Raw genomic sequence first — 26,475 nt, forward strand, 5'->3', positions numbered from 1 at the left:
TCTGACACAAGACGCATACAAGTTACTAATCAGTCAGATGCGTTTGAACACTTGATGAACTTGATGTTTATGGAGATGGTGAATTGATCAGGACTTAAAAATGATTCTCAGCAAGATGCTACCCAAGTTTGGGTGCAACCGTATACATCCTTTAGTGTGGAGTGCCGGAGTGGCCTTAACAGCAGTTGGGGCTCTTTATATCTATCAGTGGTACTGCAGACCCACACCTGAGGAAGGTATGAAGATAACTGTGTTAAAAAATGTGTTGTTTTTTAGTAAACTAATGATATACAGCTCACATGACTTGGGAAACATTTAATTTATAACCCTAAAAAATCCACAACAGGAAAGCATTTATTTTCTTGAAGGTAGAGGTTATTAGACAACACATTTCTGTGTCAATTTACACCTAAAGGGTTCGTGTGACTTGTTTCCAAGATGTGTATATAGTCTCAATTAAAACTACAATTTAAGTATGACTTTGAGCCCACTGTATATTGGTTTACTTCTTTACTAACAACGTGTTTGTTCTCTAATCCACCTCAAGATGATCTTCCCAATACTTCTGATAGTCTTGATGTCTCAACAGCTGAAACACCTCAAGTAAAGTTACATTTTGTTTTCACACGATTCCCTACTCTGAAAAAGAAAAGTAGAAACTTGAATGGCAGTGTTAGGTCAAAACTTGTCATGCTCTATGTGTCCTGGCAGGCTATTAATGAGGAGAATGGCAAGCTCATGCTTTTTGTGTACAGCCCACTGTACTGTGGCCCTGTCACCATCTACAGGGTGAGAATCCAGTCCCTTCATCTAATCATCTGATAACAGATGAAGATTTTTCTCTGAAGGCTTGACTTGAACAGAATCTGTGTTTTCTGTGTTATAGGGGGTCAGTGAGACAAGCGGACAGCTGCTTCCATGGAGATACAGTCCTTTATACTGTGGACCAGTGGTTCTGTTCTCTGTAAGCAACACTATTTGCATGTTTCAATCAAATGAACTAATTTATAGAAATCAAGGATTGAACTTTTAAGTCCCAGCATTTGGCCTTTTCTGAATGAAATGTTATATCCATTTCCTTTTGGTTTACTGTTAAAGGGGGTCAGTGAGACAAGCGGACAGCTGCTTCCATGGAGATACAGTCCTTTATACTGTGGACCAGTGGTTCTGTTCTCTGTAAGCAACATTATTTGCATGTTTCAATTCAATTAACACATTTATAGAAATCAAGGATTTAACTTTAACTCTCAGCATGTGGCTTTTCTGAAAAATGTATCCATTTCCTCCCAATCCCTGATGTTGTTGTGTGTCCAGGAAGCCAGTGAGGACGAGCAGCAGCTGTTGCCATGGAGCCCCTTGTACTGTGGGCCTGTGGTCCCGTTCCAGGTCACTATTACCTTCTATATATCTCAATACAACCACTCTAAAGCTGTCTGATAGAAAAGAAAGTACAGAAAGTCGATTTTGAGAGTACACTCATTTGATCAGAGCCTTTTCAGCTAAATCATGTCTGATACTGATTGTAAAAGAGTGACTTGTTAACTTGAGTGATCGATGTCTGCAGGGCCTTCCAGAGTCTGGTCCACTGGTGCTGGGAGACGACTGTAACCAGTTTACATTTCAGTTCTCTTTCAGGACCCACTTTGAGGTCAGTGTGAATGGGATCTCATCACTATGGCTACTAAAATGACAGTATGATAGGGCTGAATGTTGTCAACAGTCTATTAAGAAGGAGAGGTTGATAAACTCATTGAAGAACATCCCTAAAGTAAATGCATGCAGACATGTGACCTGACTCAGCTGTGTTTGGACTGTGTAGCAATTCTTGGTGAAGACTCATCATATATGGATGACCCGAGGCCCAACCACTCAACTGTGGTGGAGTGATCTGGTTGAGAGGACCAGAGTGGATCACCAGGTAATGTGTTTGCTTGTTATTAACGTTATACTCTGTCATAGCAACCCATAGAACATTTCTTTTCAAGAAAGACTAACTTAATGTTCAACTTTTTCAATGGTGAAGGGTGCTCCAGTTTACCAATCTGTCACCAAGTACATCACAGGAGTTAAGGTAAGTTTTTCCTTCATTTATTACATTTATATATGTAAAAATACTATTAATACATTTTATTGTATAATTATGACAAGATCATCATTATTAAAGTGTTATTTTCTTCTTGACTGTAGCTGGTGGGAGCTGCTGTAGAGAAATACATGTCTTCCAGCAGCAAGCAGAACACCCACTTCACCCAGTTTGACGGCTTTCTGGTGAGTTGCTGTTAAACTTTAACAATACTTTCTTTTAGATCCCTGAACAAGTGTGTTTCTAAATGAGTGTTCTTGTATTCAAAACAGGAGCAGAGAGTGACATGGGAACATTCAGGGGTTTATGTGGATCCCTGGGGCCAAGTATTTCCTACCAGCCGGACCAACAATCAGAGCTTCTACTCCCATCTCCCCGGACACACCCACGGCCCTGGTAACAGCCACGACTCCCAGCATGCCTCTGGACCAGGCCATGCCAGCGGCTCTGGACACAGACACAACCACAGTCATGCTGGGCGTGCTGACAGCCACAACCATCAGCCTCCATCCCCCCCAGAGCATCCCTTCCAGCCCCAGGTACAATCAGCTTCTTCCCCCTCTGACTGTAGAATCCTAAATCTTGTTAGATTTGAGACATCCTACAGTATGTTGATATGGTTGAGAAGATTAGACCTTTTGGAAATGTGAAGGTGGGGAAGGACTACTTATCTTGTCCACTATTGTGCAGCAGGAGCCTGAGGAGGAGGAGGAGGAGAGGGTTCAGAAGGAGGAGTCTGGATATGAACACGCTGAGGGGGAGGAGTCACATCAGGCCCCGCCCCCTGGGCACAGCGATGCTTCCCGCCTCATGTTAGTCCAAATACACTCACACTTTATTACACAATATGTTCATAATAGATTCAAGCCATTTGAAGGCACAACATGAACTGAGATGTTTGTTGTGGTGGTTACAGGACCTATCTTCAGGACAAACAGGTCCAGGACTTGCCCAATAAAATTGTGGCCCTTCGTGAGGCATTTCATGTGAGTTTATCAATCTCATGTATATCAAAATGCAGGAACATGTCAATATCCAGAAATCTAGATTTTCAACTTGAGATGACCTTGTGTTACAGTCACTCCTGACCCAAGACACCACAAAAAACTTCCTGCTAGTTGCAGGAAAGATGATTCTTTCAGGGCTGGTCCAGCTCAACCAGGCGGTAAGGACCAGGCATCTTAAAACAACAGAGACTTTGATGGTCCATTGATGAACGTAATGATCATATTCTTCTCTCTGATCTAGAATGTTAGTTCCCTCTGCACATCGTTCAACCGCCTGGTGAGCTACATTGAAGATCCCGCCCACAGGGCTGGGATAGAGAGGGAGATGGCCTCTGTCAACGTGAGTGATGACAAATTGATTACATATTGATCTATCATGTTAAATTAAATGTCAATAAGGTACATTCTGCTCAGATATTGTTGGGCATTGCTTTGAGCAGCCCATGTCAGTTTTGCCTGTGTTTGATTTCTGCAGATCCATCACACCAACTTCCTGGATATTGTGTATGATTTCATCATCCTGGGAGTGATGAGAAACAATGCTGCCTTGCCTCCACAAAATGTAAGTTGTACTGAGAAAAGAGAAAGGCTTTGAAGACTTTAGAGTTTTAAGATTTGAAGAATTCATTGTAACTTTGTTAACGACAAACTTCTGACCCCAAGAAGCAGGAACAGGGATTCCTTGATCACCTTTTCCAGGTGCTGGAGCCAATTCTAACTCCTCCAACTGGATGGCAGCCATGTGCCAAAATGTTCCAGGAAGTCCTTCAGGTACACAAATGTATTTCCTGTTTCATGGTCAAGCTGGTTTTGCTTACTTTTTTGTTCTGGATCTATGTGTGGAATAACGTCTTGTTGTGTCTCACTGATCTCAGGTCCAGCTAATGAAGTTGCTAGACAGCATCCTAGATCTGGACGAGTCCACCTTCAGCCAAGCTGACGTCCTATCATCTGTGCTCTTCAGCCGGCTGGAGGGAATCATCCAGGAGCTGCTTGGAGATCTGGATGGCTGCTGACTTTCACAGCCAGACCTCCTCACTTAACATTTATTCACATCTATAAAGTCTGCTTCATTTAATAAACTGCAGACCCACGTACATGTTTGGGCCATTTTTCTGAAATAATTAGCATGAGGGATATGCTATGTAACATGAAGGAAGACTTTTAGAGATTTAAGTCATCAAATCAAATTGAATTGGTATAGTCCTTTTTACAAGCGTTGTCACAGAGACATTCACATATACCCACATATCAGCACCTATAAACAACCTAAACCCTCAAGGAAGAGAAGGAAACCCTTGGGAGGAGCAATACAGTGAGAGATCCACTCCTCCAGAGACAAATAAAGTTCTGTTTTAATGTCAGTAGATTTAATATGGTGTTTGGGAACCATTCGACTTTCACTGTCAGAGCAGCACAGTTTCACAAAGAGAGTACCACTATTTTGGTAAGACTTGTCCATCTCCTTCTCCGTCCGTCCTTCCATCTAACTGGGCCGGACAGACTCTATCTGGCAGACTCAGAAAAAGGTTGACACAAATGTACCCCGCCAGCGTTTCTTCATCATGACCAGAATGTTGAGTTGTAAAAAGATCATCCAAAGTGGTTGTGATAGGCCAACATAATATTTTTTTAAACCTGTGACCTGTGGTCTACTTTGCACAGCACAATATTTCGTCCAAACACCAGCAATATGTCGCCTCGATATTGATATAATAGTGGTAGGGAGTCAGGTGGCTGAACAGTGACGGAATCGGGCTGGTAATCTGAAGGTAGCCAGTTCGATTCCCGGCCGAGCCAAATGATGTTGTGTCCTTGGGCAAGGCACTTCACCCTACTTGACTCGGGGGGAATGTCCCTGTACTTACTGTAAGTCGCTCTGGATAAGAGCGTCTGCTAAATGACAAAAAAAAAACACAATATGTACAAGACCAAGTATATTATAACAAAACCTGAACTTAGCTCGATGATAAAAAATTGCACAAACACGCATCAATATTCCATAAAAGTATAGTTTTGCACGTAGTAGATCTCTGAATTATCAGGGGTGCGCAGTGGGTCTGCATAGCTAAGCAGATGTACCACAGGGTACCAGAAAAGTGTCTCTGACGCATGAAGGTAGTTTTTAATTAAACAATTTAATGTATTTTTTATTTTTTAAGTTTTAATTGTATTCATCTTGACGGTTAAGGGTCACTGTTAGACGTACGGCATATGAGTAACTGCAGACCTCACTGAACTACTGCTCCTAAGGTTTCTTTTAATGTTTCTTGGGAGTTTCTTCCTTGAGGGTTTAGGTTTAATCAGAATCAGAATGGGATTTATTCGCCATGAAAGTTTGCACAGAGAAGGAATTTGCTTTGGCAGGAAGGTGGATACATCAAACATATAGAAATCTCGAATTTAAATATGTGGTCTAACTATATTAAGGCTACACAAACTAGCATTTTTAACATTTTTGACAGGGAACACCACAGGTGTACAAAAGTTAAATAAAACACCCACATTTTTATGAAATTCTGAAAAATGTTTTGGGGCTGTTTAGATACCCTGTGTGGACAAAGTCATGGAACCTTATGGCAATCAGAATAAATTAACAACATTTTTTCAGGGAGAAAACTAGTTAATCGGTCACTTTTGACCGGAACATGACAGGAGGGTTAAGACATGAAGTCATTAAAGCCGTTAAAGTCAGTGTGAACCAGTGGCCTTGTTGAAAAGGCCAACAGCGGAAGGGAAGAAACTGTTTTTGTGGTGTGTGTTTTGGTCCTGATGGACCGCAGCCTTCTGCCGGAGGGGAGTGACTGAAACAGCGAGTGTCAAGGGTGGGAGGAGTCGACCACAATCTTCCTCGCTCGCCTCAGGATCCTCGAGGTGTGCAGGTCCTCGAGGGTAGGCAGATTACAGCCAATCACCATCGCAGCAGTGCGGATGATACGCTGCAACCTGCTCATGTCCTTGGCAGTGGAATCAGCTACCATATGGTGATGGAGGAGGTGAGGATGGACTCAATGATGGCTGTGTAGAAGTGCACCACCATTGTCTTTGGCGGGTTGAATTTATTCAGCTGCCATAGGAAGTACATGCTCTGTTGTGCTTTCTTAGTGAGGGAACTGATGTTCAGTTATATAAAATTGTTTAAAATAGACTGCATGTTGGTAATATTAACCCGCACCAGAGTTGCTTTGATCTACTAGGCCCACTATGATGTCATAAGCATAACCATAGAAATCGGAATGGACTGGAATGGAATTCTGACACAAGACGCATACAAGTTACTAATCAGTCAGATGCGTTTGAACACTTGATGAACTTGATGTTTATGGAGATGGTGAATTGATCAGGACTTAAAAATGATTCTCAGCAAGATGCTACCCAAGTTTGGGTGCAACCGTATACATCCTTTAGTGTGGAGTGCCGGAGTGGCCTTAACAGCAGTTGGGGCTCTTTATATCTATCAGTGGTACTGCAGACCCACACCTGAGGAAGGTATGAAGATAACTGTGTTAAAAAATGTGTTGTTTTTTAGTAAACTAATGATATACAGCTCACATGACTTGGGAAACATTTAATTTATAACCCTAAAAAATCCACAACAGGAAAGCATTTATTTTCTTGAAGGTAGAGGTTATTAGACAACACATTTCTGTGTCAATTTACACCTAAAGGGTTCGTGTGACTTGTTTCCAAGATGTGTATATAGTCTCAATTAAAACTACAATTTAAGTATGACTTTGAGCCCACTGTATATTGGTTTACTTCTTTACTAACAACGTGTTTGTTCTCTAATCCACCTCAAGATGATCTTCCCAATACTTCTGATAGTCTTGATGTCTCAACAGCTGAAACACCTCAAGTAAAGTTACATTTTGTTTTCACACGATTCCCTACTCTGAAAAAGAAAAGTAGAAACTTGAATGGCAGTGTTAGGTCAAAACTTGTCATGCTCTATGTGTCCTGGCAGGCTATTAATGAGGAGAATGGCAAGCTCATGCTTTTTGTGTACAGCCCACTGTACTGTGGCCCTGTCACCATCTACAGGGTGAGAATCCAGTCCCTTCATCTAATCATCTGATAACAGATGAAGATTTTTCTCTGAAGGCTTGACTTGAACAGAATCTGTGTTTTCTGTGTTATAGGGGGTCAGTGAGACAAGCGGACAGCTGCTTCCATGGAGATACAGTCCTTTATACTGTGGACCAGTGGTTCTGTTCTCTGTAAGCAACACTATTTGCATGTTTCAATCAAATGAACTAATTTATAGAAATCAAGGATTGAACTTTTAAGTCCCAGCATTTGGCCTTTTCTGAATGAAATGTTATATCCATTTCCTTTTGGTTTACTGTTAAAGGGGGTCAGTGAGACAAGCGGACAGCTGCTTCCATGGAGATACAGTCCTTTATACTGTGGACCAGTGGTTCTGTTCTCTGTAAGCAACATTATTTGCATGTTTCAATTCAATTAACACATTTATAGAAATCAAGGATTTAACTTTAACTCTCAGCATGTGGCTTTTCTGAAAAATGTATCCATTTCCTCCCAATCCCTGATGTTGTTGTGTGTCCAGGAAGCCAGTGAGGACGAGCAGCAGCTGTTGCCATGGAGCCCCTTGTACTGTGGGCCTGTGGTCCCGTTCCAGGTCACTATTACCTTCTATATATCTCAATACAACCACTCTAAAGCTGTCTGATAGAAAAGAAAGTACAGAAAGTCGATTTTGAGAGTACACTCATTTGATCAGAGCCTTTTCAGCTAAATCATGTCTGATACTGATTGTAAAAGAGTGACTTGTTAACTTGAGTGATCGATGTCTGCAGGGCCTTCCAGAGTCTGGTCCACTGGTGCTGGGAGACGACTGTAACCAGTTTACATTTCAGTTCTCTTTCAGGACCCACTTTGAGGTCAGTGTGAATGGGATCTCATCACTATGGCTACTAAAATGACAGTATGATAGGGCTGAATGTTGTCAACAGTCTATTAAGAAGGAGAGGTTGATAAACTCATTGAAGAACATCCCTAAAGTAAATGCATGCAGACATGTGACCTGACTCAGCTGTGTTTGGACTGTGTAGCAATTCTTGGTGAAGACTCATCATATATGGATGACCCGAGGCCCAACCACTCAACTGTGGTGGAGTGATCTGGTTGAGAGGACCAGAGTGGATCACCAGGTAATGTGTTTGCTTGTTATTAACGTTATACTCTGTCATAGCAACCCATAGAACATTTCTTTTCAAGAAAGACTAACTTAATGTTCAACTTTTTCAATGGTGAAGGGTGCTCCAGTTTACCAATCTGTCACCAAGTACATCACAGGAGTTAAGGTAAGTTTTTCCTTCATTTATTACATTTATATATGTAAAAATACTATTAATACATTTTATTGTATAATTATGACAAGATCATCATTATTAAAGTGTTATTTTCTTCTTGACTGTAGCTGGTGGGAGCTGCTGTAGAGAAATACATGTCTTCCAGCAGCAAGCAGAACACCCACTTCACCCAGTTTGACGGCTTTCTGGTGAGTTGCTGTTAAACTTTAACAATACTTTCTTTTAGATCCCTGAACAAGTGTGTTTCTAAATGAGTGTTCTTGTATTCAAAACAGGAGCAGAGAGTGACATGGGAACATTCAGGGGTTTATGTGGATCCCTGGGGCCAAGTATTTCCTACCAGCCGGACCAACAATCAGAGCTTCTACTCCCATCTCCCCGGACACACCCACGGCCCTGGTAACAGCCACGACTCCCAGCATGCCTCTGGACCAGGCCATGCCAGCGGCTCTGGACACAGACACAACCACAGTCATGCTGGGCGTGCTGACAGCCACAACCATCAGCCTCCATCCCCCCCAGAGCATCCCTTCCAGCCCCAGGTACAATCAGCTTCTTCCCCCTCTGACTGTAGAATCCTAAATCTTGTTAGATTTGAGACATCCTACAGTATGTTGATATGGTTGAGAAGATTAGACCTTTTGGAAATGTGAAGGTGGGGAAGGACTACTTATCTTGTCCACTATTGTGCAGCAGGAGCCTGAGGAGGAGGAGGAGGAGAGGGTTCAGAAGGAGGAGTCTGGATATGAACACGCTGAGGGGGAGGAGTCACATCAGGCCCCGCCCCCTGGGCACAGCGATGCTTCCCGCCTCATGTTAGTCCAAATACACTCACACTTTATTACACAATATGTTCATAATAGATTCAAGCCATTTGAAGGCACAACATGAACTGAGATGTTTGTTGTGGTGGTTACAGGACCTATCTTCAGGACAAACAGGTCCAGGACTTGCCCAATAAAATTGTGGCCCTTCGTGAGGCATTTCATGTGAGTTTATCAATCTCATGTATATCAAAATGCAGGAACATGTCAATATCCAGAAATCTAGATTTTCAACTTGAGATGACCTTGTGTTACAGTCACTCCTGACCCAAGACACCACAAAAAACTTCCTGCTAGTTGCAGGAAAGATGATTCTTTCAGGGCTGGTCCAGCTCAACCAGGCGGTAAGGACCAGGCATCTTAAAACAACAGAGACTTTGATGGTCCATTGATGAACGTAATGATCATATTCTTCTCTCTGATCTAGAATGTTAGTTCCCTCTGCACATCGTTCAACCGCCTGGTGAGCTACATTGAAGATCCCGCCCACAGGGCTGGGATAGAGAGGGAGATGGCCTCTGTCAACGTGAGTGATGACAAATTGATTACATATTGATCTATCATGTTAAATTAAATGTCAATAAGGTACATTCTGCTCAGATATTGTTGGGCATTGCTTTGAGCAGCCCATGTCAGTTTTGCCTGTGTTTGATTTCTGCAGATCCATCACACCAACTTCCTGGATATTGTGTATGATTTCATCATCCTGGGAGTGATGAGAAACAATGCTGCCTTGCCTCCACAAAATGTAAGTTGTACTGAGAAAAGAGAAAGGCTTTGAAGACTTTAGAGTTTTAAGATTTGAAGAATTCATTGTAACTTTGTTAACGACAAACTTCTGACCCCAAGAAGCAGGAACAGGGATTCCTTGATCACCTTTTCCAGGTGCTGGAGCCAATTCTAACTCCTCCAACTGGATGGCAGCCATGTGCCAAAATGTTCCAGGAAGTCCTTCAGGTACACAAATGTATTTCCTGTTTCATGGTCAAGCTGGTTTTGCTTACTTTTTTGTTCTGGATCTATGTGTGGAATAACGTCTTGTTGTGTCTCACTGATCTCAGGTCCAGCTAATGAAGTTGCTAGACAGCATCCTAGATCTGGACGAGTCCACCTTCAGCCAAGCTGACGTCCTATCATCTGTGCTCTTCAGCCGGCTGGAGGGAATCATCCAGGAGCTGCTTGGAGATCTGGATGGCTGCTGACTTTCACAGCCAGACCTCCTCACTTAACATTTATTCACATCTATAAAGTCTGCTTCATTTAATAAACTGCAGACCCACGTACATGTTTGGGCCATTTTTCTGAAATAATTAGCATGAGGGATATGCTATGTAACATGAAGGAAGACTTTTAGAGATTTAAGTCATCAAATCAAATTGAATTGGTATAGTCCTTTTTACAAGCGTTGTCACAGAGACATTCACATATACCCACATATCAGCACCTATAAACAACCTAAACCCTCAAGGAAGAGAAGGAAACCCTTGGGAGGAGCAATACAGTGAGAGATCCACTCCTCCAGAGACAAATAAAGTTCTGTTTTAATGTCAGTAGATTTAATATGGTGTTTGGGAACCATTCGACTTTCACTGTCAGAGCAGCACAGTTTCACAAAGAGAGTACCACTATTTTGGTAAGACTTGTCCATCTCCTTCTCCGTCCGTCCTTCCATCTAACTGGACCGGACAGACTCTATCTGGCAGACTCAGAAAAAGGTTGACACAAATGTACCCCGCCAGCGTTTCTTCATCATGACCAGAATGTTGAGTTGTAAAAAGATCATCCAAAGTGGTTGTGATAGGCCAACATAATATTTTTTTAAACCTGTGACCTGTGGTCTACTTTGCACAGCACAATATTTCGTCCAAACACCAGCAATATGTCGCCTCGATATTGATATAATAGTGGTAGGGAGTCAGGTGGCTGAACAGTGACGGAATCGGGCTGGTAATCTGAAGGTAGCCAGTTCGATTCCCGGCCGAGCCAAATGATGTTGTGTCCTTGGGCAAGGCACTTCACCCTACTTGACTCGGGGGGAATGTCCCTGTACTTACTGTAAGTCGCTCTGGATAAGAGCGTCTGCTAAATGACAAAAAAAAAACACAATATGTACAAGACCAAGTATATTATAACAAAACCTGAACTTAGCTCGATGATAAAAAATTGCACAAACACGCATCAATATTCCATAAAAGTATAGTTTTGCACGTAGTAGATCTCTGAATTATCAGGGGTGCGCAGTGGGTCTGCATAGCTAAGCAGATGTACCACAGGGTACCAGAAAAGTGTCTCTGACGCATGAAGGTAGTTTTTAATTAAACAATTTAATGTATTTTTTATTTTTTAAGTTTTAATTGTATTCATCTTGACGGTTAAGGGTCACTGTTAGACGTACGGCATATGAGTAACTGCAGACCTCACTGAACTACTGCTCCTAAGGTTTCTTTTAATGTTTCTTGGGAGTTTCTTCCTTGAGGGTTTAGGTTTAATCAGAATCAGAATGGGATTTATTCGCCATGAAAGTTTGCACAGAGAAGGAATTTGCTTTGGCAGGAAGGTGGATACATCAAACATATAGAAATCTCGAATTTAAATATGTGGTCTAACTATATTAAGGCTACACAAACTAGCATTTTTAACATTTTTGACAGGGAACACCACAGGTGTACAAAAGTTAAATAAAACACCCACATTTTTATGAAATTCTGAAAAATGTTTTGGGGCTGTTTAGATACCCTGTGTGGACAAAGTCATGGAACCTTATGGCAATCAGAATAAATTAACAACATTTTTTCAGGGAGAAAACTAGTTAATCGGTCACTTTTGACCGGAACATGACAGGAGGGTTTACGACATGAAGTCATTAAAGCCGTTAAAGTCAGTGTGAACCAGTGGCCTTGTTGAAAAGGCCAACAGCGGAAGGGAAGAAACTGTTTTTGTGGTGTGTGTTTTGGTCCTGATGGACCGCAGCCTTCTGCCGGAGGGGAGTGACTGAAACAGCGAGTGTCAAGGGTGGGAGGAGTCGACCACAATCTTCCTCGCTCGCCTCAGGATCCTCGAGGTGTGCAGGTCCTCGAGGGTAGGCAGATTACAGCCAATCACCATCTCAGCAGTACGGATGATACGCTGCAACCGGCTCTTGTCCTTGGCAGTGGCAGCAGCGTACCATATGGTGATGGAGGAGGTGAGGATGGACTCAATGATGGCTGTGTAGAAGTGCACCACCATTGTCTTTGGCGGGTTGAATTTATTCAGCTGCCATAGGAAGTACATGCTCTGTTGTGCTTTCTTAGTGAGGGAACTGATGTTCAGTTATATAAAATTGTTTAAAATAGACTGCATGTTGGTAATATTAACCCGCACCAGAGTTGCTTTGATCTACTAGGCCCACTATGATGTCATAAGCATAACCATAGAAATCGGAATGGACTGGAATGGAATTCTGACACAAGACGCATACAAGTTACTAATCAGTCAGATGCGTTTGAACACTTGATGAACTTGATGTTTATGGAGATGGTGAATTGATCAGGACTTAAAAATGATTCTCAGCAAGATGCTACCCAAGTTTGGGTGCAACCGTATACATCCTTTAGTGTGGAGTGCCGGAGTGGCCTTAACAGCAGTTGGGGCTCTTTATATCTATCAGTGGTACTGCAGACCCACACCTGAGGAAGGTATGAAGATAACTGTGTTAAAAAATGTGTTGTTTTTTAGTAAACTAATGATATACAGCTCACATGACTTGGGAAACATTTAATTTATAACCCTAAAAAATCCACAACAGGAAAGCATTTATTTTCTTGAAGGTAGAGGTTATTAGACAACACATTTCTGTGTCAATTTACACCTAAAGGGTTCGTGTGACTTGTTTCCAAGATGTGTATATAGTCTCAATTAAAACTACAATTTAAGTATGACTTTGAGCCCACTGTATATTGGTTTACTTCTTTACTAACAACGTGTTTGTTCTCTAATCCACCTCAAGATGATCTTCCCAATACTTCTGATAGTCTTGATGTCTCAACAGCTGAAACACCTCAAGTAAAGTTACATTTTGTTTTCACACGATTCCCTACTCTGAAAAAGAAAAGTAGAAACTTGAATGGCAGTGTTAGGTCAAAACTTGTCATGCTCTATGTGTCCTGGCAGGCTATTAATGAGGAGAATGGCAAGCTCATGCTTTTTGTGTACAGCCCACTGTACTGTGGCCCTGTCACCATCTACAGGGTGAGAATCCAGTCCCTTCATCTAATCATCTGATAACAGATGAAGATTTTTCTCTGAAGGCTTGACTTGAACAGAATCTGTGTTTTCTGTGTTATAGGGGGTCAGTGAGACAAGCGGACAGCTGCTTCCATGGAGATACAGTCCTTTATACTGTGGACCAGTGGTTCTGTTCTCTGTAAGCAACACTATTTGCATGTTTCAATCAAATGAACTAATTTATAGAAATCAAGGATTGAACTTTTAAGTCCCAGCATTTGGCCTTTTCTGAATGAAATGTTATATCCATTTCCTTTTGGTTTACTGTTAAAGGGGGTCAGTGAGACAAGCGGACAGCTGCTTCCATGGAGATACAGTCCTTTATACTGTGGACCAGTGGTTCTGTTCTCTGTAAGCAACATTATTTGCATGTTTCAATTCAATTAACACATTTATAGAAATCAAGGATTTAACTTTAACTCTCAGCATGTGGCTTTTCTGAAAAATGTATCCATTTCCTCCCAATCCCTGATGTTGTTGTGTGTCCAGGAAGCCAGTGAGGACGAGCAGCAGCTGTTGCCATGGAGCCCCTTGTACTGTGGGCCTGTGGTCCCGTTCCAGGTCACTATTACCTTCTATATATCTCAATACAACCACTCTAAAGCTGTCTGATAGAAAAGAAAGTACAGAAAGTCGATTTTGAGAGTACACTCATTTGATCAGAGCCTTTTCAGCTAAATCATGTCTGATACTGATTGTAAAAGAGTGACTTGTTAACTTGAGTGATCGATGTCTGCAGGGCCTTCCAGAGTCTGGTCCACTGGTGCTGGGAGACGACTGTAACCAGTTTACATTTCAGTTCTCTTTCAGGACCCACTTTGAGGTCAGTGTGAATGGGATCTCATCACTATGGCTACTAAAATGACAGTATGATAGGGCTGAATGTTGTCAACAGTCTATTAAGAAGGAGAGGTTGATAAACTCATTGAAGAACATCCCTAAAGTAAATGCATGCAGACATGTGACCTGACTCAGCTGTGTTTGGACTGTGTAGCAATTCTTGGTGAAGACTCATCATATATGGATGACCCGAGGCCCAACCACTCAACTGTGGTGGAGTGATCTGGTTGAGAGGACCAGAGTGGATCACCAGGTAATGTGTTTGCTTGTTATTAACGTTATACTCTGTCATAGCAACCCATAGAACATTTCTTTTCAAGAAAGACTAACTTAATGTTCAACTTTTTCAATGGTGAAGGGTGCTCCAGTTTACCAATCTGTCACCAAGTACATCACAGGAGTTAAGGTAAGTTTTTCCTTCATTTATTACATTTATATATGTAAAAATACTATTAATACATTTTATTGTATAATTATGACAAGATCATCATTATTAAAGTGTTATTTTCTTCTTGACTGTAGCTGGTGGGAGCTGCTGTAGAGAAATACATGTCTTCCAGCAGCAAGCAGAACACCCACTTCACCCAGTTTGACGGCTTTCTGGTGAGTTGCTGTTAAACTTTAACAATACTTTCTTTTAGATCCCTGAACAAGTGTGTTTCTAAATGAGTGTTCTTGTATTCAAAACAGGAGCAGAGAGTGACATGGGAACATTCAGGGGTTTATGTGGATCCCTGGGGCCAAGTATTTCCTACCAGCCGGACCAACAATCAGAGCTTCTACTCCCATCTCCCCGGACACACCCACGGCCCTGGTAACAGCCACGACTCCCAGCATGCCTCTGGACCAGGCCATGCCAGCGGCTCTGGACACAGACACAACCACAGTCATGCTGGGCGTGCTGACAGCCACAACCATCAGCCTCCATCCCCCCCAGAGCATCCCTTCCAGCCCCAGGTACAATCAGCTTCTTCCCCCTCTGACTGTAGAATCCTAAATCTTGTTAGATTTGAGACATCCTACAGTATGTTGATATGGTTGAGAAGATTAGACCTTTTGGAAATGTGAAGGTGGGGAAGGACTACTTATCTTGTCCACTATTGTGCAGCAGGAGCCTGAGGAGGAGGAGGAGGAGAGGGTTCAGAAGGAGGAGTCTGGATATGAACACGCTGAGGGGGAGGAGTCACATCAGGCCCCGCCCCCTGGGCACAGCGATGCTTCCCGCCTCATGTTAGTCCAAATACACTCACACTTTATTACACAATATGTTCATAATAGATTCAAGCCATTTGAAGGCACAACATGAACTGAGATGTTTGTTGTGGTGGTTACAGGACCTATCTTCAGGACAAACAGGTCCAGGACTTGCCCAATAAAATTGTGGCCCTTCGTGAGGCATTTCATGTGAGTTTATCAATCTCATGTATATCAAAATGCAGGAACATGTCAATATCCAGAAATCTAGATTTTCAACTTGAGATGACCTTGTGTTACAGTCACTCCTGACCCAAGACACCACAAAAAACTTCCTGCTAGTTGCAGGAAAGATGATTCTTTCAGGGCTGGTCCAGCTCAACCAGGCGGTAAGGACCAGGCATCTTAAAACAACAGAGACTTTGATGGTCCATTGATGAACGTAATGATCATATTCTTCTCTCTGATCTAGAATGTTAGTTCCCTCTGCACATCGTTCAACCGCCTGGTGAGCTACATTGAAGATCCCGCCCACAGGGCTGGGATAGAGAGGGAGATGGCCTCTGTCAACGTGAGTGATGACAAATTGATTACATATTGATCTATCATGTTAAATTAAATGTCAATAAGGTACATTCTGCTCAGATATTGTTGGGCATTGCTTTGAGCAGCCCATGTCAGTTTTGCCTGTGTTTGATTTCTGCAGATCCATCACACCAACTTCCTGGATATTGTGTATGATTTCATCATCCTGGGAGTGATGAGAAACAATGCTGCCTTGCCTCCACAAAATGTAAGTTGTACTGAGAAAAGAGAAAGGCTTTGAAGACTTTAGAGTTTTAAGATTTGAAGAATTCATTGTAACTTTGTTAACGACAAACTTCTGACCCCAAGAAGCAGGAACAGGGATTCCTTGATCACCTTTTCCAGGTGCTGGAGCCAATTCTAACTCCTCCAACTGGATGGCAGCCATGTGCCAAAATGTTCCAGGAAGTCCTTCAGGTACACAAATGTATTTCCTGTTTCATGGTCAAGCTGGTTTTGCTTACTTTTTTGTTCTGGATCTATGTGTGGAATAACGTCTTGTTGTGTCTCACTGATCTCAGGTCCAGCTAATGAAGTTGCTAGACAGCATCCTAGATCTGGACGAGTCCACCTTCAGCCAAGCTGACGTCCTATCATCTGTGCTCTTCAGCCGGCTGGAGGGAATCATCCAGGAGCTGCTTGGAGATCTGGATGGCTGCTGACTTTCACAGCCAGACCTCCTCACTTAACATTTATTCACATCTATAAAGTCTGCTTCATTTAATAAACTGCAGACCCACGTACATGTTTGGGCCATTTTTCTGAAATAATTAGCATGAGGGATATGCTATGTAACATGAAGGAAGACTTTTAGAGATTTAAGTCATCAAATCAAATTGAATTGGTATAGTCCTTTTTACAAGCGTTGTCACAGAGACATTCACATATACCCACATATCAGCACCTATAAACAACCTAAACCCTCAAGGAAGAGAAGGAAACCCTTGGGAGGAGCAATACAGTGAGAGATCCACTCCTCCAGAGACAAATAAAGTTCTGTTTTAATGTCAGTAGATTTAATATGGTGTTTGGGAACCATTCGACTTTCACTGTCAGAGCAGCACAGTTTCACAAAGAGAGTACCACTATTTTGGTAAGACTTGTCCATCTCCTTCTCCGTCCGTCCTTCCATCTAACTGGGCCGGACAGACTCTATCTGGCAGACTCAGAAAAAGGTTGACACAAATGTACCCCGCCAGCGTTTCTTCATCATGACCAGAATGTTGAGTTGTAAAAAGATCATCCAAAGTGGTTGTGATAGGCCAACATAATATTTTTTTAAACCTGTGACCTGTGGTCTACTTTGCACAGCACAATATTTCGTCCAAACACCAGCAATATGTCGCCTCGATATTGATATAATAGTGGTAGGGAGTCAGGTGGCTGAACAGTGACGGAATCGGGCTGGTAATCTGAAGGTAGCCAGTTCGATTCCCGGCCGAGCCAAATGATGTTGTGTCCTTGGGCAAGGCACTTCACCCTACTTGACTCGGGGGGAATGTCCCTGTACTTACTGTAAGTCGCTCTGGATAAGAGCGTCTGCTAAATGACAAAAAAAAAACACAATATGTACAAGACCAAGTATATTATAACAAAACCTGAACTTAGCTCGATGATAAAAAATTGCACAAACACGCATCAATATTCCATAAAAGTATAGTTTTGCACGTAGTAGATCTCTGAATTATCAGGGGTGCGCAGTGGGTCTGCATAGCTAAGCAGATGTACCACAGGGTACCAGAAAAGTGTCTCTGACGCATGAAGGTAGTTTTTAATTAAACAATTTAATGTATTTTTTATTTTTTAAGTTTTAATTGTATTCATCTTGACGGTTAAGGGTCACTGTTAGACGTACGGCATATGAGTAACTGCAGACCTCACTGAACTACTGCTCCTAAGGTTTCTTTTAATGTTTCTTGGGAGTTTCTTCCTTGAGGGTTTAGGTTTAATCAGAATCAGAATGGGATTTATTCGCCATGAAAGTTTGCACAGAGAAGGAATTTGCTTTGGCAGGAAGGTGGATACATCAAACATATAGAAATCTCGAATTTAAATATGTGGTCTAACTATATTAAGGCTACACAAACTAGCATTTTTAACATTTTTGACAGGGAACACCACAGGTGTACAAAAGTTAAATAAAACACCCACATTTTTATGAAATTCTGAAAAATGTTTTGGGGCTGTTTAGATACCCTGTGTGGACAAAGTCATGGAACCTTATGGCAATCAGAATAAATTAACAACATTTTTTCAGGGAGAAAACTAGTTAATCGGTCACTTTTGACCGGAACATGACAGGAGGGTTTACGACATGAAGTCATTAAAGCCGTTAAAGTCAGTGTGAACCAGTGGCCTTGTTGAAAAGGCCAACAGCGGAAGGGAAGAAACTGTTTTTGTGGTGTGTGTTTTGGTCCTGATGGACCGCAGCCTTCTGCCGGAGGGGAGTGACTGAAACAGCGAGTGTCAAGGGTGGGAGGAGTCGACCACAATCTTCCTCGCTCGCCTCAGGATCCTCGAGGTGTGCAGGTCCTCGAGGGTAGGCAGATTACAGCCAATCACCATCTCAGCAGTACGGATGATACGCTGCAACCGGCTCTTGTCCTTGGCAGTGGCAGCAGCGTACCATATGGTGATGGAGGAGGTGAGGATGGACTCAATGATGGCTGTGTAGAAGTGCACCACCATTGTCTTTGGCGGGTTGAATTTATTCAGCTGCCATAGGAAGTACATGCTCTGTTGTGCTTTCTTAGTGAGGGAACTGATGTTCAGTTATATAAAATTGTTTAAAATAGACTGCATGTTGGTAATATTAACCCGCACCAGAGTTGCTTTGATCTACTAGGCCCACTATGATGTCATAAGCATAACCATAGAAATCGGAATGGACTGGAATGGAATTCTGACACAAGACGCATACAAGTTACTAATCAGTCAGATGCGTTTGAACACTTGATGAACTTGATGTTTATGGAGATGGTGAATTGATCAGGACTTAAAAATGATTCTCAGCAAGATGCTACCCAAGTTTGGGTGCAACCGTATACATCCTTTAGTGTGGAGTGCCGGAGTGGCCTTAACAGCAGTTGGGGCTCTTTATATCTATCAGTGGTACTGCAGACCCACACCTGAGGAAGGTATGAAGATAACTGTGTTAAAAAATGTGTTGTTTTTTAGTAAACTAATGATATACAGCTCACATGACTTGGGAAACATTTAATTTATAACCCTAAAAAATCCACAACAGGAAAGCATTTATTTTCTTGAAGGTAGAGGTTATTAGACAACACATTTCTGTGTCAATTTACACCTAAAGGGTTCGTGTGACTTGTTTCCAAGATGTGTATATAGTCTCAATTAAAACTACAATTTAAGTATGACTTTGAGCCCACTGTATATTGGTTTACTTCTTTACTAACAACGTGTTTGTTCTCTAATCCACCTCAAGATGATCTTCCCAATACTTCTGATAGTCTTGATGTCTCAACAGCTGAAACACCTCAAGTAAAGTTACATTTTGTTTTCACACGATTCCCTACTCTGAAAAAGAAAAGTAGAAACTTGAATGGCAGTGTTAGGTCAAAACTTGTCATGCTCTATGTGTCCTGGCAGGCTATTAATGAGGAGAATGGCAAGCTCATGCTTTTTGTGTACAGCCCACTGTACTGTGGCCCTGTCACCATCTACAGGGTGAGAATCCAGTCCCTTCATCTAATCATCTGATAACAGATGAAGATTTTTCTCTGAAGGCTTGACTTGAACAGAATCTGTGTTTTCTGTGTTATAGGGGGTCAGTGAGACAAGCGGACAGCTGCTTCCATGGAGATACAGTCCTTTATACTGTGGACCAGTGGTTCTGTTCTCTGTAAGCAACACTATTTGCATGTTTCAATCAAATGAACTAATTTATAGAAATCAAGGATTGAACTTTTAAGTCCCAGCATTTGGCCTTTTCTGAATGAAATGTTATATCCATTTCCTTTTGGTTTACTGTTAAAGGGGGTCAGTGAGACAAGCGGACAGCTGCTTCCATGGAGATACAGTCCTTTATACTGTGGACCAGTGGTTCTGTTCTCTGTAAGCAACATTATTTGCATGTTTCAATTCAATTAACACATTTATAGAAATCAAGGATTTAACTTTAACTCTCAGCATGTGGCTTTTCTGAAAAATGTATCCATTTCCTCCCAATCCCTGATGTTGTTGTGTGTCCAGGAAGCCAGTGAGGACGAGCAGCAGCTGTTGCCATGGAGCCCCTTGTACTGTGGGCCTGTGGTCCCGTTCCAGGTCACTATTACCTTCTATATATCTCAATACAACCACTCTAAAGCTGTCTGATAGAAAAGAAAGTACAGAAAGTCGATTTTGAGAGTACACTCATTTGATCAGAGCCTTTTCAGCTAAATCATGTCTGATACTGATTGTAAAAGAGTGACTTGTTAACTTGAGTGATCGATGTCTGCAGGGCCTTCCAGAGTCTGGTCCACTGGTGCTGGGAGACGACTGTAACCAGTTTACATTTCAGTTCTCTTTCAGGACCCACTTTGAGGTCAGTGTGAATGGGATCTCATCACTATGGCTACTAAAATGACAGTATGATAGGGCTGAATGTTGTCAACAGTCTATTAAGAAGGAGAGGTTGATAAACTCATTGAAGAACATCCCTAAAGTAAATGCATGCAGACATGTGACCTGACTCAGCTGTGTTTGGACTGTGTAGCAATTCTTGGTGAAGACTCATCATATATGGATGACCCGAGGCCCAACCACTCAACTGTGGTGGAGTGATCTGGTTGAGAGGACCAGAGTGGATCACCAGGTAATGTGTTTGCTTGTTATTAACGTTATACTCTGTCATAGCAACCCATAGAACATTTCTTTTCAAGAAAGACTAACTTAATGTTCAACTTTTTCAATGGTGAAGGGTGCTCCAGTTTACCAATCTGTCACCAAGTACATCACAGGAGTTAAGGTAAGTTTTTCCTTCATTTATTACATTTATATATGTAAAAATACTATTAATACATTTTATTGTATAATTATGACAAGATCATCATTATTAAAGTGTTATTTTCTTCTTGACTGTAGCTGGTGGGAGCTGCTGTAGAGAAATACATGTCTTCCAGCAGCAAGCAGAACACCCACTTCACCCAGTTTGACGGCTTTCTGGTGAGTTGCTGTTAAACTTTAACAATACTTTCTTTTAGATCCCTGAACAAGTGTGTTTCTAAATGAGTGTTCTTGTATTCAAAACAGGAGCAGAGAGTGACATGGGAACATTCAGGGGTTTATGTGGATCCCTGGGGCCAAGTATTTCCTACCAGCCGGACCAACAATCAGAGCTTCTACTCCCATCTCCCCGGACACACCCACGGCCCTGGTAACAGCCACGACTCCCAGCATGCCTCTGGACCAGGCCATGCCAGCGGCTCTGGACACAGACACAACCACAGTCATGCTGGGCGTGCTGACAGCCACAACCATCAGCCTCCATCCCCCCCAGAGCATCCCTTCCAGCCCCAGGTACAATCAGCTTCTTCCCCCTCTGACTGTAGAATCCTAAATCTTGTTAGATTTGAGACATCCTACAGTATGTTGATATGGTTGAGAAGATTAGACCTTTTGGAAATGTGAAGGTGGGGAAGGACTACTTATCTTGTCCACTATTGTGCAGCAGGAGCCTGAGGAGGAGGAGGAGGAGAGGGTTCAGAAGGAGGAGTCTGGATATGAACACGCTGAGGGGGAGGAGTCACATCAGGCCCCGCCCCCTGGGCACAGCGATGCTTCCCGCCTCATGTTAGTCCAAATACACTCACACTTTATTACACAATATGTTCATAATAGATTCAAGCCATTTGAAGGCACAACATGAACTGAGATGTTTGTTGTGGTGGTTACAGGACCTATCTTCAGGACAAACAGGTCCAGGACTTGCCCAATAAAATTGTGGCCCTTCGTGAGGCATTTCATGTGAGTTTATCAATCTCATGTATATCAAAATGCAGGAACATGTCAATATCCAGAAATCTAGATTTTCAACTTGAGATGACCTTGTGTTACAGTCACTCCTGACCCAAGACACCACAAAAAACTTCCTGCTAGTTGCAGGAAAGATGATTCTTTCAGGGCTGGTCCAGCTCAACCAGGCGGTAAGGACCAGGCATCTTAAAACAACAGAGACTTTGATGGTCCATTGATGAACGTAATGATCATATTCTTCTCTCTGATCTAGAATGTTAGTTCCCTCTGCACATCGTTCAACCGCCTGGTGAGCTACATTGAAGATCCCGCCCACAGGGCTGGGATAGAGAGGGAGATGGCCTCTGTCAACGTGAGTGATGACAAATTGATTACATATTGATCTATCATGTTAAATTAAATGTCAATAAGGTACATTCTGCTCAGATATTGTTGGGCATTGCTTTGAGCAGCCCATGTCAGTTTTGCCTGTGTTTGATTTCTGCAGATCCATCACACCAACTTCCTGGATATTGTGTATGATTTCATCATCCTGGGAGTGATGAGAAACAATGCTGCCTTGCCTCCACAAAATGTAAGTTGTACTGAGAAAAGAGAAAGGCTTTGAAGACTTTAGAGTTTTAAGATTTGAAGAATTCATTGTAACTTTGTTAACGACAAACTTCTGACCCCAAGAAGCAGGAACAGGGATTCCTTGATCACCTTTTCCAGGTGCTGGAGCCAATTCTAACTCCTCCAACTGGATGGCAGCCATGTGCCAAAATGTTCCAGGAAGTCCTTCAGGTACACAAATGTATTTCCTGTTTCATGGTCAAGCTGGTTTTGCTTACTTTTTTGTTCTGGATCTATGTGTGGAATAACGTCTTGTTGTGTCTCACTGATCTCAGGTCCAGCTAATGAAGTTGCTAGACAGCATCCTAGATCTGGACGAGTCCACCTTCAGCCAAGCTGACGTCCTATCATCTGTGCTCTTCAGCCGGCTGGAGGGAATCATCCAGGAGCTGCTTGGAGATCTGGATGGCTGCTGACTTTCACAGCCAGACCTCCTCACTTAACATTTATTCACATCTATAAAGTCTGCTTCATTTAATAAACTGCAGACCCACGTACATGTTTGGGCCATTTTTCTGAAATAATTAGCATGAGGGATATGCTATGTAACATGAAGGAAGACTTTTAGAGATTTAAGTCATCAAATCAAATTGAATTGGTATAGTCCTTTTTACAAGCGTTGTCACAGAGACATTCACATATACCCACATATCAGCACCTATAAACAACCTAAACCCTCAAGGAAGAGAAGGAAACCCTTGGGAGGAGCAATACAGTGAGAGATCCACTCCTCCAGAGACAAATAAAGTTCTGTTTTAATGTCAGTAGATTTAATATGGTGTTTGGGAACCATTCGACTTTCACTGTCAGAGCAGCACAGTTTCACAAAGAGAGTACCACTATTTTGGTAAGACTTGTCCATCTCCTTCTCCGTCCGTCCTTCCATCTAACTGGGCCGGACAGACTCTATCTGGCAGACTCAGAAAAAGGTTGACACAAATGTACCCCGCCAGCGTTTCTTCATCATGACCAGAATGTTGAGTTGTAAAAAGATCATCCAAAGTGGTTGTGATAGGCCAACATAATATTTTTTTAAACCTGTGACCTGTGGTCTACTTTGCACAGCACAATATTTCGTCCAAACACCAGCAATATGTCGCCTCGATATTGATATAATAGTGGTAGGGAGTCAGGTGGCTGAACAGTGACGGAATCGGGCTGGTAATCTGAAGGTAGCCAGTTCGATTCCCGGCCGAGCCAAATGATGTTGTGTCCTTGGGCAAGGCACTTCACCCTACTTGACTCGGGGGGAATGTCCCTGTACTTACTGTAAGTCGCTCTGGATAAGAGCGTCTGCTAAATGACAAAAAAAAAACACAATATGTACAAGACCAAGTATATTATAACAAAACCTGAACTTAGCTCGATGATAAAAAATTGCACAAACACGCATCAATATTCCATAAAAGTATAGTTTTGCACGTAGTAGATCTCTGAATTATCAGGGGTGCGCAGTGGGTCTGCATAGCTAAGCAGATGTACCACAGGGTACCAGAAAAGTGTCTCTGACGCATGAAGGTAGTTTTTAATTAAACAATTTAATGTATTTTTTATTTTTTAAGTTTTAATTGTATTCATCTTGACGGTTAAGGGTCACTGTTAGACGTACGGCATATGAGTAACTGCAGACCTCACTGAACTACTGCTCCTAAGGTTTCTTTTAATGTTTCTTGGGAGTTTCTTCCTTGAGGGTTTAGGTTTAATCAGAATCAGAATGGGATTTATTCGCCATGAAAGTTTGCACAGAGAAGGAATTTGCTTTGGCAGGAAGGTGGATACATCAAACATATAGAAATCTCGAATTTAAATATGTGGTCTAACTATATTAAGGCTACACAAACTAGCATTTTTAACATTTTTGACAGGGAACACCACAGGTGTACAAAAGTTAAATAAAACACCCACATTTTTATGAAATTCTGAAAAATGTTTTGGGGCTGTTTAGATACCCTGTGTGGACAAAGTCATGGAACCTTATGGCAATCAGAATAAATTAACAACATTTTTTCAGGGAGAAAACTAGTTAATCGGTCACTTTTGACCGGAACATGACAGGAGGGTTTACGACATGAAGTCATTAAAGCCGTTAAAGTCAGTGTGAACCAGTGGCCTTGTTGAAAAGGCCAACAGCGGAAGGGAAGAAACTGTTTTTGTGGTGTGTGTTTTGGTCCTGATGGACCGCAGCCTTCTGCCGGAGGGGAGTGACTGAAACAGCGAGTGTCAAGGGTGGGAGGAGTCGACCACAATCTTCCTCGCTCGCCTCAGGATCCTCGAGGTGTGCAGGTCCTCGAGGGTAGGCAGATTACAGCCAATCACCATCTCAGCAGTACGGATGATACGCTGCAACCGGCTCTTGTCCTTGGCAGTGGCAGCAGCGTACCATATGGTGATGGAGGAGGTGAGGATGGACTCAATGATGGCTGTGTAGAAGTGCACCACCATTGTCTTTGGCGGGTTGAATTTATTCAGCTGCCATAGGAAGTACATGCTCTGTTGTGCTTTCTTAGTGAGGGAACTGATGTTCAGTTATATAAAATTGTTTAAAATAGACTGCATGTTGGTAATATTAACCCGCACCAGAGTTGCTTTGATCTACTAGGCCCACTATGATGTCATAAGCATAACCATAGAAATCGGAATGGACTGGAATGGAATTCTGACACAAGACGCATACAAGTTACTAATCAGTCAGATGCGTTTGAACACTTGATGAACTTGATGTTTATGGAGATGGTGAATTGATCAGGACTTAAAAATGATTCTCAGCAAGATGCTACCCAAGTTTGGGTGCAACCGTATACATCCTTTAGTGTGGAGTGCCGGAGTGGCCTTAACAGCAGTTGGGGCTCTTTATATCTATCAGTGGTACTGCAGACCCACACCTGAGGAAGGTATGAAGATAACTGTGTTAAAAAATGTGTTGTTTTTTAGTAAACTAATGATATACAGCTCACATGACTTGGGAAACATTTAATTTATAACCCTAAAAAATCCACAACAGGAAAGCATTTATTTTCTTGAAGGTAGAGGTTATTAGACAACACATTTCTGTGTCAATTTACACCTAAAGGGTTCGTGTGACTTGTTTCCAAGATGTGTATATAGTCTCAATTAAAACTACAATTTAAGTATGACTTTGAGCCCACTGTATATTGGTTTACTTCTTTACTAACAACGTGTTTGTTCTCTAATCCACCTCAAGATGATCTTCCCAATACTTCTGATAGTCTTGATGTCTCAACAGCTGAAACACCTCAAGTAAAGTTACATTTTGTTTTCACACGATTCCCTACTCTGAAAAAGAAAAGTAGAAACTTGAATGGCAGTGTTAGGTCAAAACTTGTCATGCTCTATGTGTCCTGGCAGGCTATTAATGAGGAGAATGGCAAGCTCATGCTTTTTGTGTACAGCCCACTGTACTGTGGCCCTGTCACCATCTACAGGGTGAGAATCCAGTCCCTTCATCTAATCATCTGATAACAGATGAAGATTTTTCTCTGAAGGCTTGACTTGAACAGAATCTGTGTTTTCTGTGTTATAGGGGGTCAGTGAGACAAGCGGACAGCTGCTTCCATGGAGATACAGTCCTTTATACTGTGGACCAGTGGTTCTGTTCTCTGTAAGCAACACTATTTGCATGTTTCAATCAAATGAACTAATTTATAGAAATCAAGGATTGAACTTTTAAGTCCCAGCATTTGGCCTTTTCTGAATGAAATGTTATATCCATTTCCTTTTGGTTTACTGTTAAA

General features: G+C 42.1%; 4 protein-coding genes and 5 long non-coding RNA genes across 9 annotated transcripts; all 9 read left to right on the forward strand.

Moving 5' to 3' along the window:
• The first annotated feature begins 51 nt into the window (after positions 1–51).
• On the forward strand, positions 52–965 carry LOC146286710 (uncharacterized). The gene is made up of 4 exons (XR_014758397.1): positions 52–236; positions 548–603; positions 712–789; positions 887–965. It is a non-coding gene; the product is annotated as an uncharacterized LOC146286710 (long non-coding RNA).
• Positions 966–1,104: 139 nt separating this feature from the next.
• Positions 1,105–4,170, forward strand: LOC146286711 (uncharacterized). Its single transcript, XM_084700513.1, has 14 exons — positions 1,105–1,176; positions 1,315–1,386; positions 1,565–1,648; positions 1,820–1,918; positions 2,024–2,071; positions 2,188–2,268; positions 2,356–2,622; positions 2,774–2,895; positions 3,000–3,069; positions 3,162–3,248; positions 3,332–3,430; positions 3,566–3,652; positions 3,754–3,861; positions 3,966–4,170. The coding sequence occupies exons 4-14, from the start codon at positions 1,850–1,852 to the stop codon at positions 4,104–4,106; spliced, it is 1,179 nt and encodes a 392-aa protein (XP_084556639.1). The 5' UTR covers positions 1,105–1,176; positions 1,315–1,386; positions 1,565–1,648; positions 1,820–1,849; the 3' UTR covers positions 4,107–4,170.
• A 2,224-nt stretch (positions 4,171–6,394) lies between these two features.
• On the forward strand, positions 6,395–7,308 carry LOC146286712 (uncharacterized). Its single transcript, XR_014758396.1, has 4 exons — positions 6,395–6,579; positions 6,891–6,946; positions 7,055–7,132; positions 7,230–7,308. It is a non-coding gene; the product is annotated as an uncharacterized LOC146286712 (long non-coding RNA).
• A 139-nt stretch (positions 7,309–7,447) lies between these two features.
• On the forward strand, positions 7,448–10,513 carry LOC146286713 (uncharacterized). The gene is made up of 14 exons (XM_084700508.1): positions 7,448–7,519; positions 7,658–7,729; positions 7,908–7,991; positions 8,163–8,261; positions 8,367–8,414; positions 8,531–8,611; positions 8,699–8,965; positions 9,117–9,238; positions 9,343–9,412; positions 9,505–9,591; positions 9,675–9,773; positions 9,909–9,995; positions 10,097–10,204; positions 10,309–10,513. Exons 4-14 carry the CDS (start codon positions 8,193–8,195, stop codon positions 10,447–10,449), a joined length of 1,179 nt encoding a protein of 392 aa, XP_084556634.1. The 5' UTR covers positions 7,448–7,519; positions 7,658–7,729; positions 7,908–7,991; positions 8,163–8,192; the 3' UTR covers positions 10,450–10,513.
• Positions 10,514–12,739: 2,226 nt separating this feature from the next.
• On the forward strand, positions 12,740–13,653 carry LOC146286714 (uncharacterized). Its single transcript, XR_014758395.1, has 4 exons — positions 12,740–12,924; positions 13,236–13,291; positions 13,400–13,477; positions 13,575–13,653. It is a non-coding gene; the product is annotated as an uncharacterized LOC146286714 (long non-coding RNA).
• A 139-nt stretch (positions 13,654–13,792) lies between these two features.
• On the forward strand, positions 13,793–16,858 carry LOC146286715 (uncharacterized). The gene is made up of 14 exons (XM_084700512.1): positions 13,793–13,864; positions 14,003–14,074; positions 14,253–14,336; positions 14,508–14,606; positions 14,712–14,759; positions 14,876–14,956; positions 15,044–15,310; positions 15,462–15,583; positions 15,688–15,757; positions 15,850–15,936; positions 16,020–16,118; positions 16,254–16,340; positions 16,442–16,549; positions 16,654–16,858. The coding sequence occupies exons 4-14, from the start codon at positions 14,538–14,540 to the stop codon at positions 16,792–16,794; spliced, it is 1,179 nt and encodes a 392-aa protein (XP_084556638.1). The 5' UTR covers positions 13,793–13,864; positions 14,003–14,074; positions 14,253–14,336; positions 14,508–14,537; the 3' UTR covers positions 16,795–16,858.
• A 2,226-nt stretch (positions 16,859–19,084) lies between these two features.
• LOC146286716 (uncharacterized) lies at positions 19,085–19,998 on the forward strand. Its single transcript, XR_014758394.1, has 4 exons — positions 19,085–19,269; positions 19,581–19,636; positions 19,745–19,822; positions 19,920–19,998. It is a non-coding gene; the product is annotated as an uncharacterized LOC146286716 (long non-coding RNA).
• Positions 19,999–20,137: 139 nt separating this feature from the next.
• Positions 20,138–23,203, forward strand: LOC146286717 (uncharacterized). Its single transcript, XM_084700509.1, has 14 exons — positions 20,138–20,209; positions 20,348–20,419; positions 20,598–20,681; positions 20,853–20,951; positions 21,057–21,104; positions 21,221–21,301; positions 21,389–21,655; positions 21,807–21,928; positions 22,033–22,102; positions 22,195–22,281; positions 22,365–22,463; positions 22,599–22,685; positions 22,787–22,894; positions 22,999–23,203. The coding sequence occupies exons 4-14, from the start codon at positions 20,883–20,885 to the stop codon at positions 23,137–23,139; spliced, it is 1,179 nt and encodes a 392-aa protein (XP_084556635.1). The 5' UTR covers positions 20,138–20,209; positions 20,348–20,419; positions 20,598–20,681; positions 20,853–20,882; the 3' UTR covers positions 23,140–23,203.
• Positions 23,204–25,429: 2,226 nt separating this feature from the next.
• On the forward strand, positions 25,430–26,343 carry LOC146286718 (uncharacterized). The gene is made up of 4 exons (XR_014758393.1): positions 25,430–25,614; positions 25,926–25,981; positions 26,090–26,167; positions 26,265–26,343. It is a non-coding gene; the product is annotated as an uncharacterized LOC146286718 (long non-coding RNA).
• Positions 26,344–26,475: the final 132 nt, after the last annotated feature.

Source organism: Hypomesus nipponensis, chromosome 6 (genome assembly GCF_054491055.1).
Source record: "Hypomesus nipponensis isolate SF chromosome 6, ASM5449105v1, whole genome shotgun sequence".
In the NCBI taxonomy this organism is placed as follows: domain Eukaryota; kingdom Metazoa; phylum Chordata; class Actinopteri; order Osmeriformes; family Osmeridae; genus Hypomesus; species Hypomesus nipponensis.

Excerpts from the sequence above, each read along its gene's own strand:
- LOC146286713 (XM_084700508.1), top strand. The coding sequence starts at position 8,193 with ATGACCCGAGGCCCAACCACTCAACTGTGGTGGAGTGATCTGGTTGAG. Across the intron at positions 9,774-9,908 it reads GGGAGATGGCCTCTGTCAAC|ATCCATCACACCAACTTCCT; the intron begins GTGAGTGATGAC and ends TGATTTCTGCAG. Across the intron at positions 10,205-10,308 it reads TGTTCCAGGAAGTCCTTCAG|GTCCAGCTAATGAAGTTGCT; the intron begins GTACACAAATGT and ends CACTGATCTCAG.
- LOC146286715 (XM_084700512.1), top strand. The coding sequence starts at position 14,538 with ATGACCCGAGGCCCAACCACTCAACTGTGGTGGAGTGATCTGGTTGAG. Across the intron at positions 14,957-15,043 it reads CCCAGTTTGACGGCTTTCTG|GAGCAGAGAGTGACATGGGA; the intron begins GTGAGTTGCTGT and ends TATTCAAAACAG. Across the intron at positions 16,341-16,441 it reads CTGCCTTGCCTCCACAAAAT|AAGCAGGAACAGGGATTCCT; the intron begins GTAAGTTGTACT and ends TCTGACCCCAAG.
- LOC146286717 (XM_084700509.1), top strand. The coding sequence starts at position 20,883 with ATGACCCGAGGCCCAACCACTCAACTGTGGTGGAGTGATCTGGTTGAG. Across the intron at positions 22,282-22,364 it reads TGGTCCAGCTCAACCAGGCG|AATGTTAGTTCCCTCTGCAC; the intron begins GTAAGGACCAGG and ends TCTCTGATCTAG. Across the intron at positions 22,464-22,598 it reads GGGAGATGGCCTCTGTCAAC|ATCCATCACACCAACTTCCT; the intron begins GTGAGTGATGAC and ends TGATTTCTGCAG.
- LOC146286711 (XM_084700513.1), top strand. The coding sequence starts at position 1,850 with ATGACCCGAGGCCCAACCACTCAACTGTGGTGGAGTGATCTGGTTGAG. Across the intron at positions 2,896-2,999 it reads AGCGATGCTTCCCGCCTCAT|GACCTATCTTCAGGACAAAC; the intron begins GTTAGTCCAAAT and ends TGGTGGTTACAG. Across the intron at positions 3,070-3,161 it reads CCCTTCGTGAGGCATTTCAT|TCACTCCTGACCCAAGACAC; the intron begins GTGAGTTTATCA and ends CTTGTGTTACAG.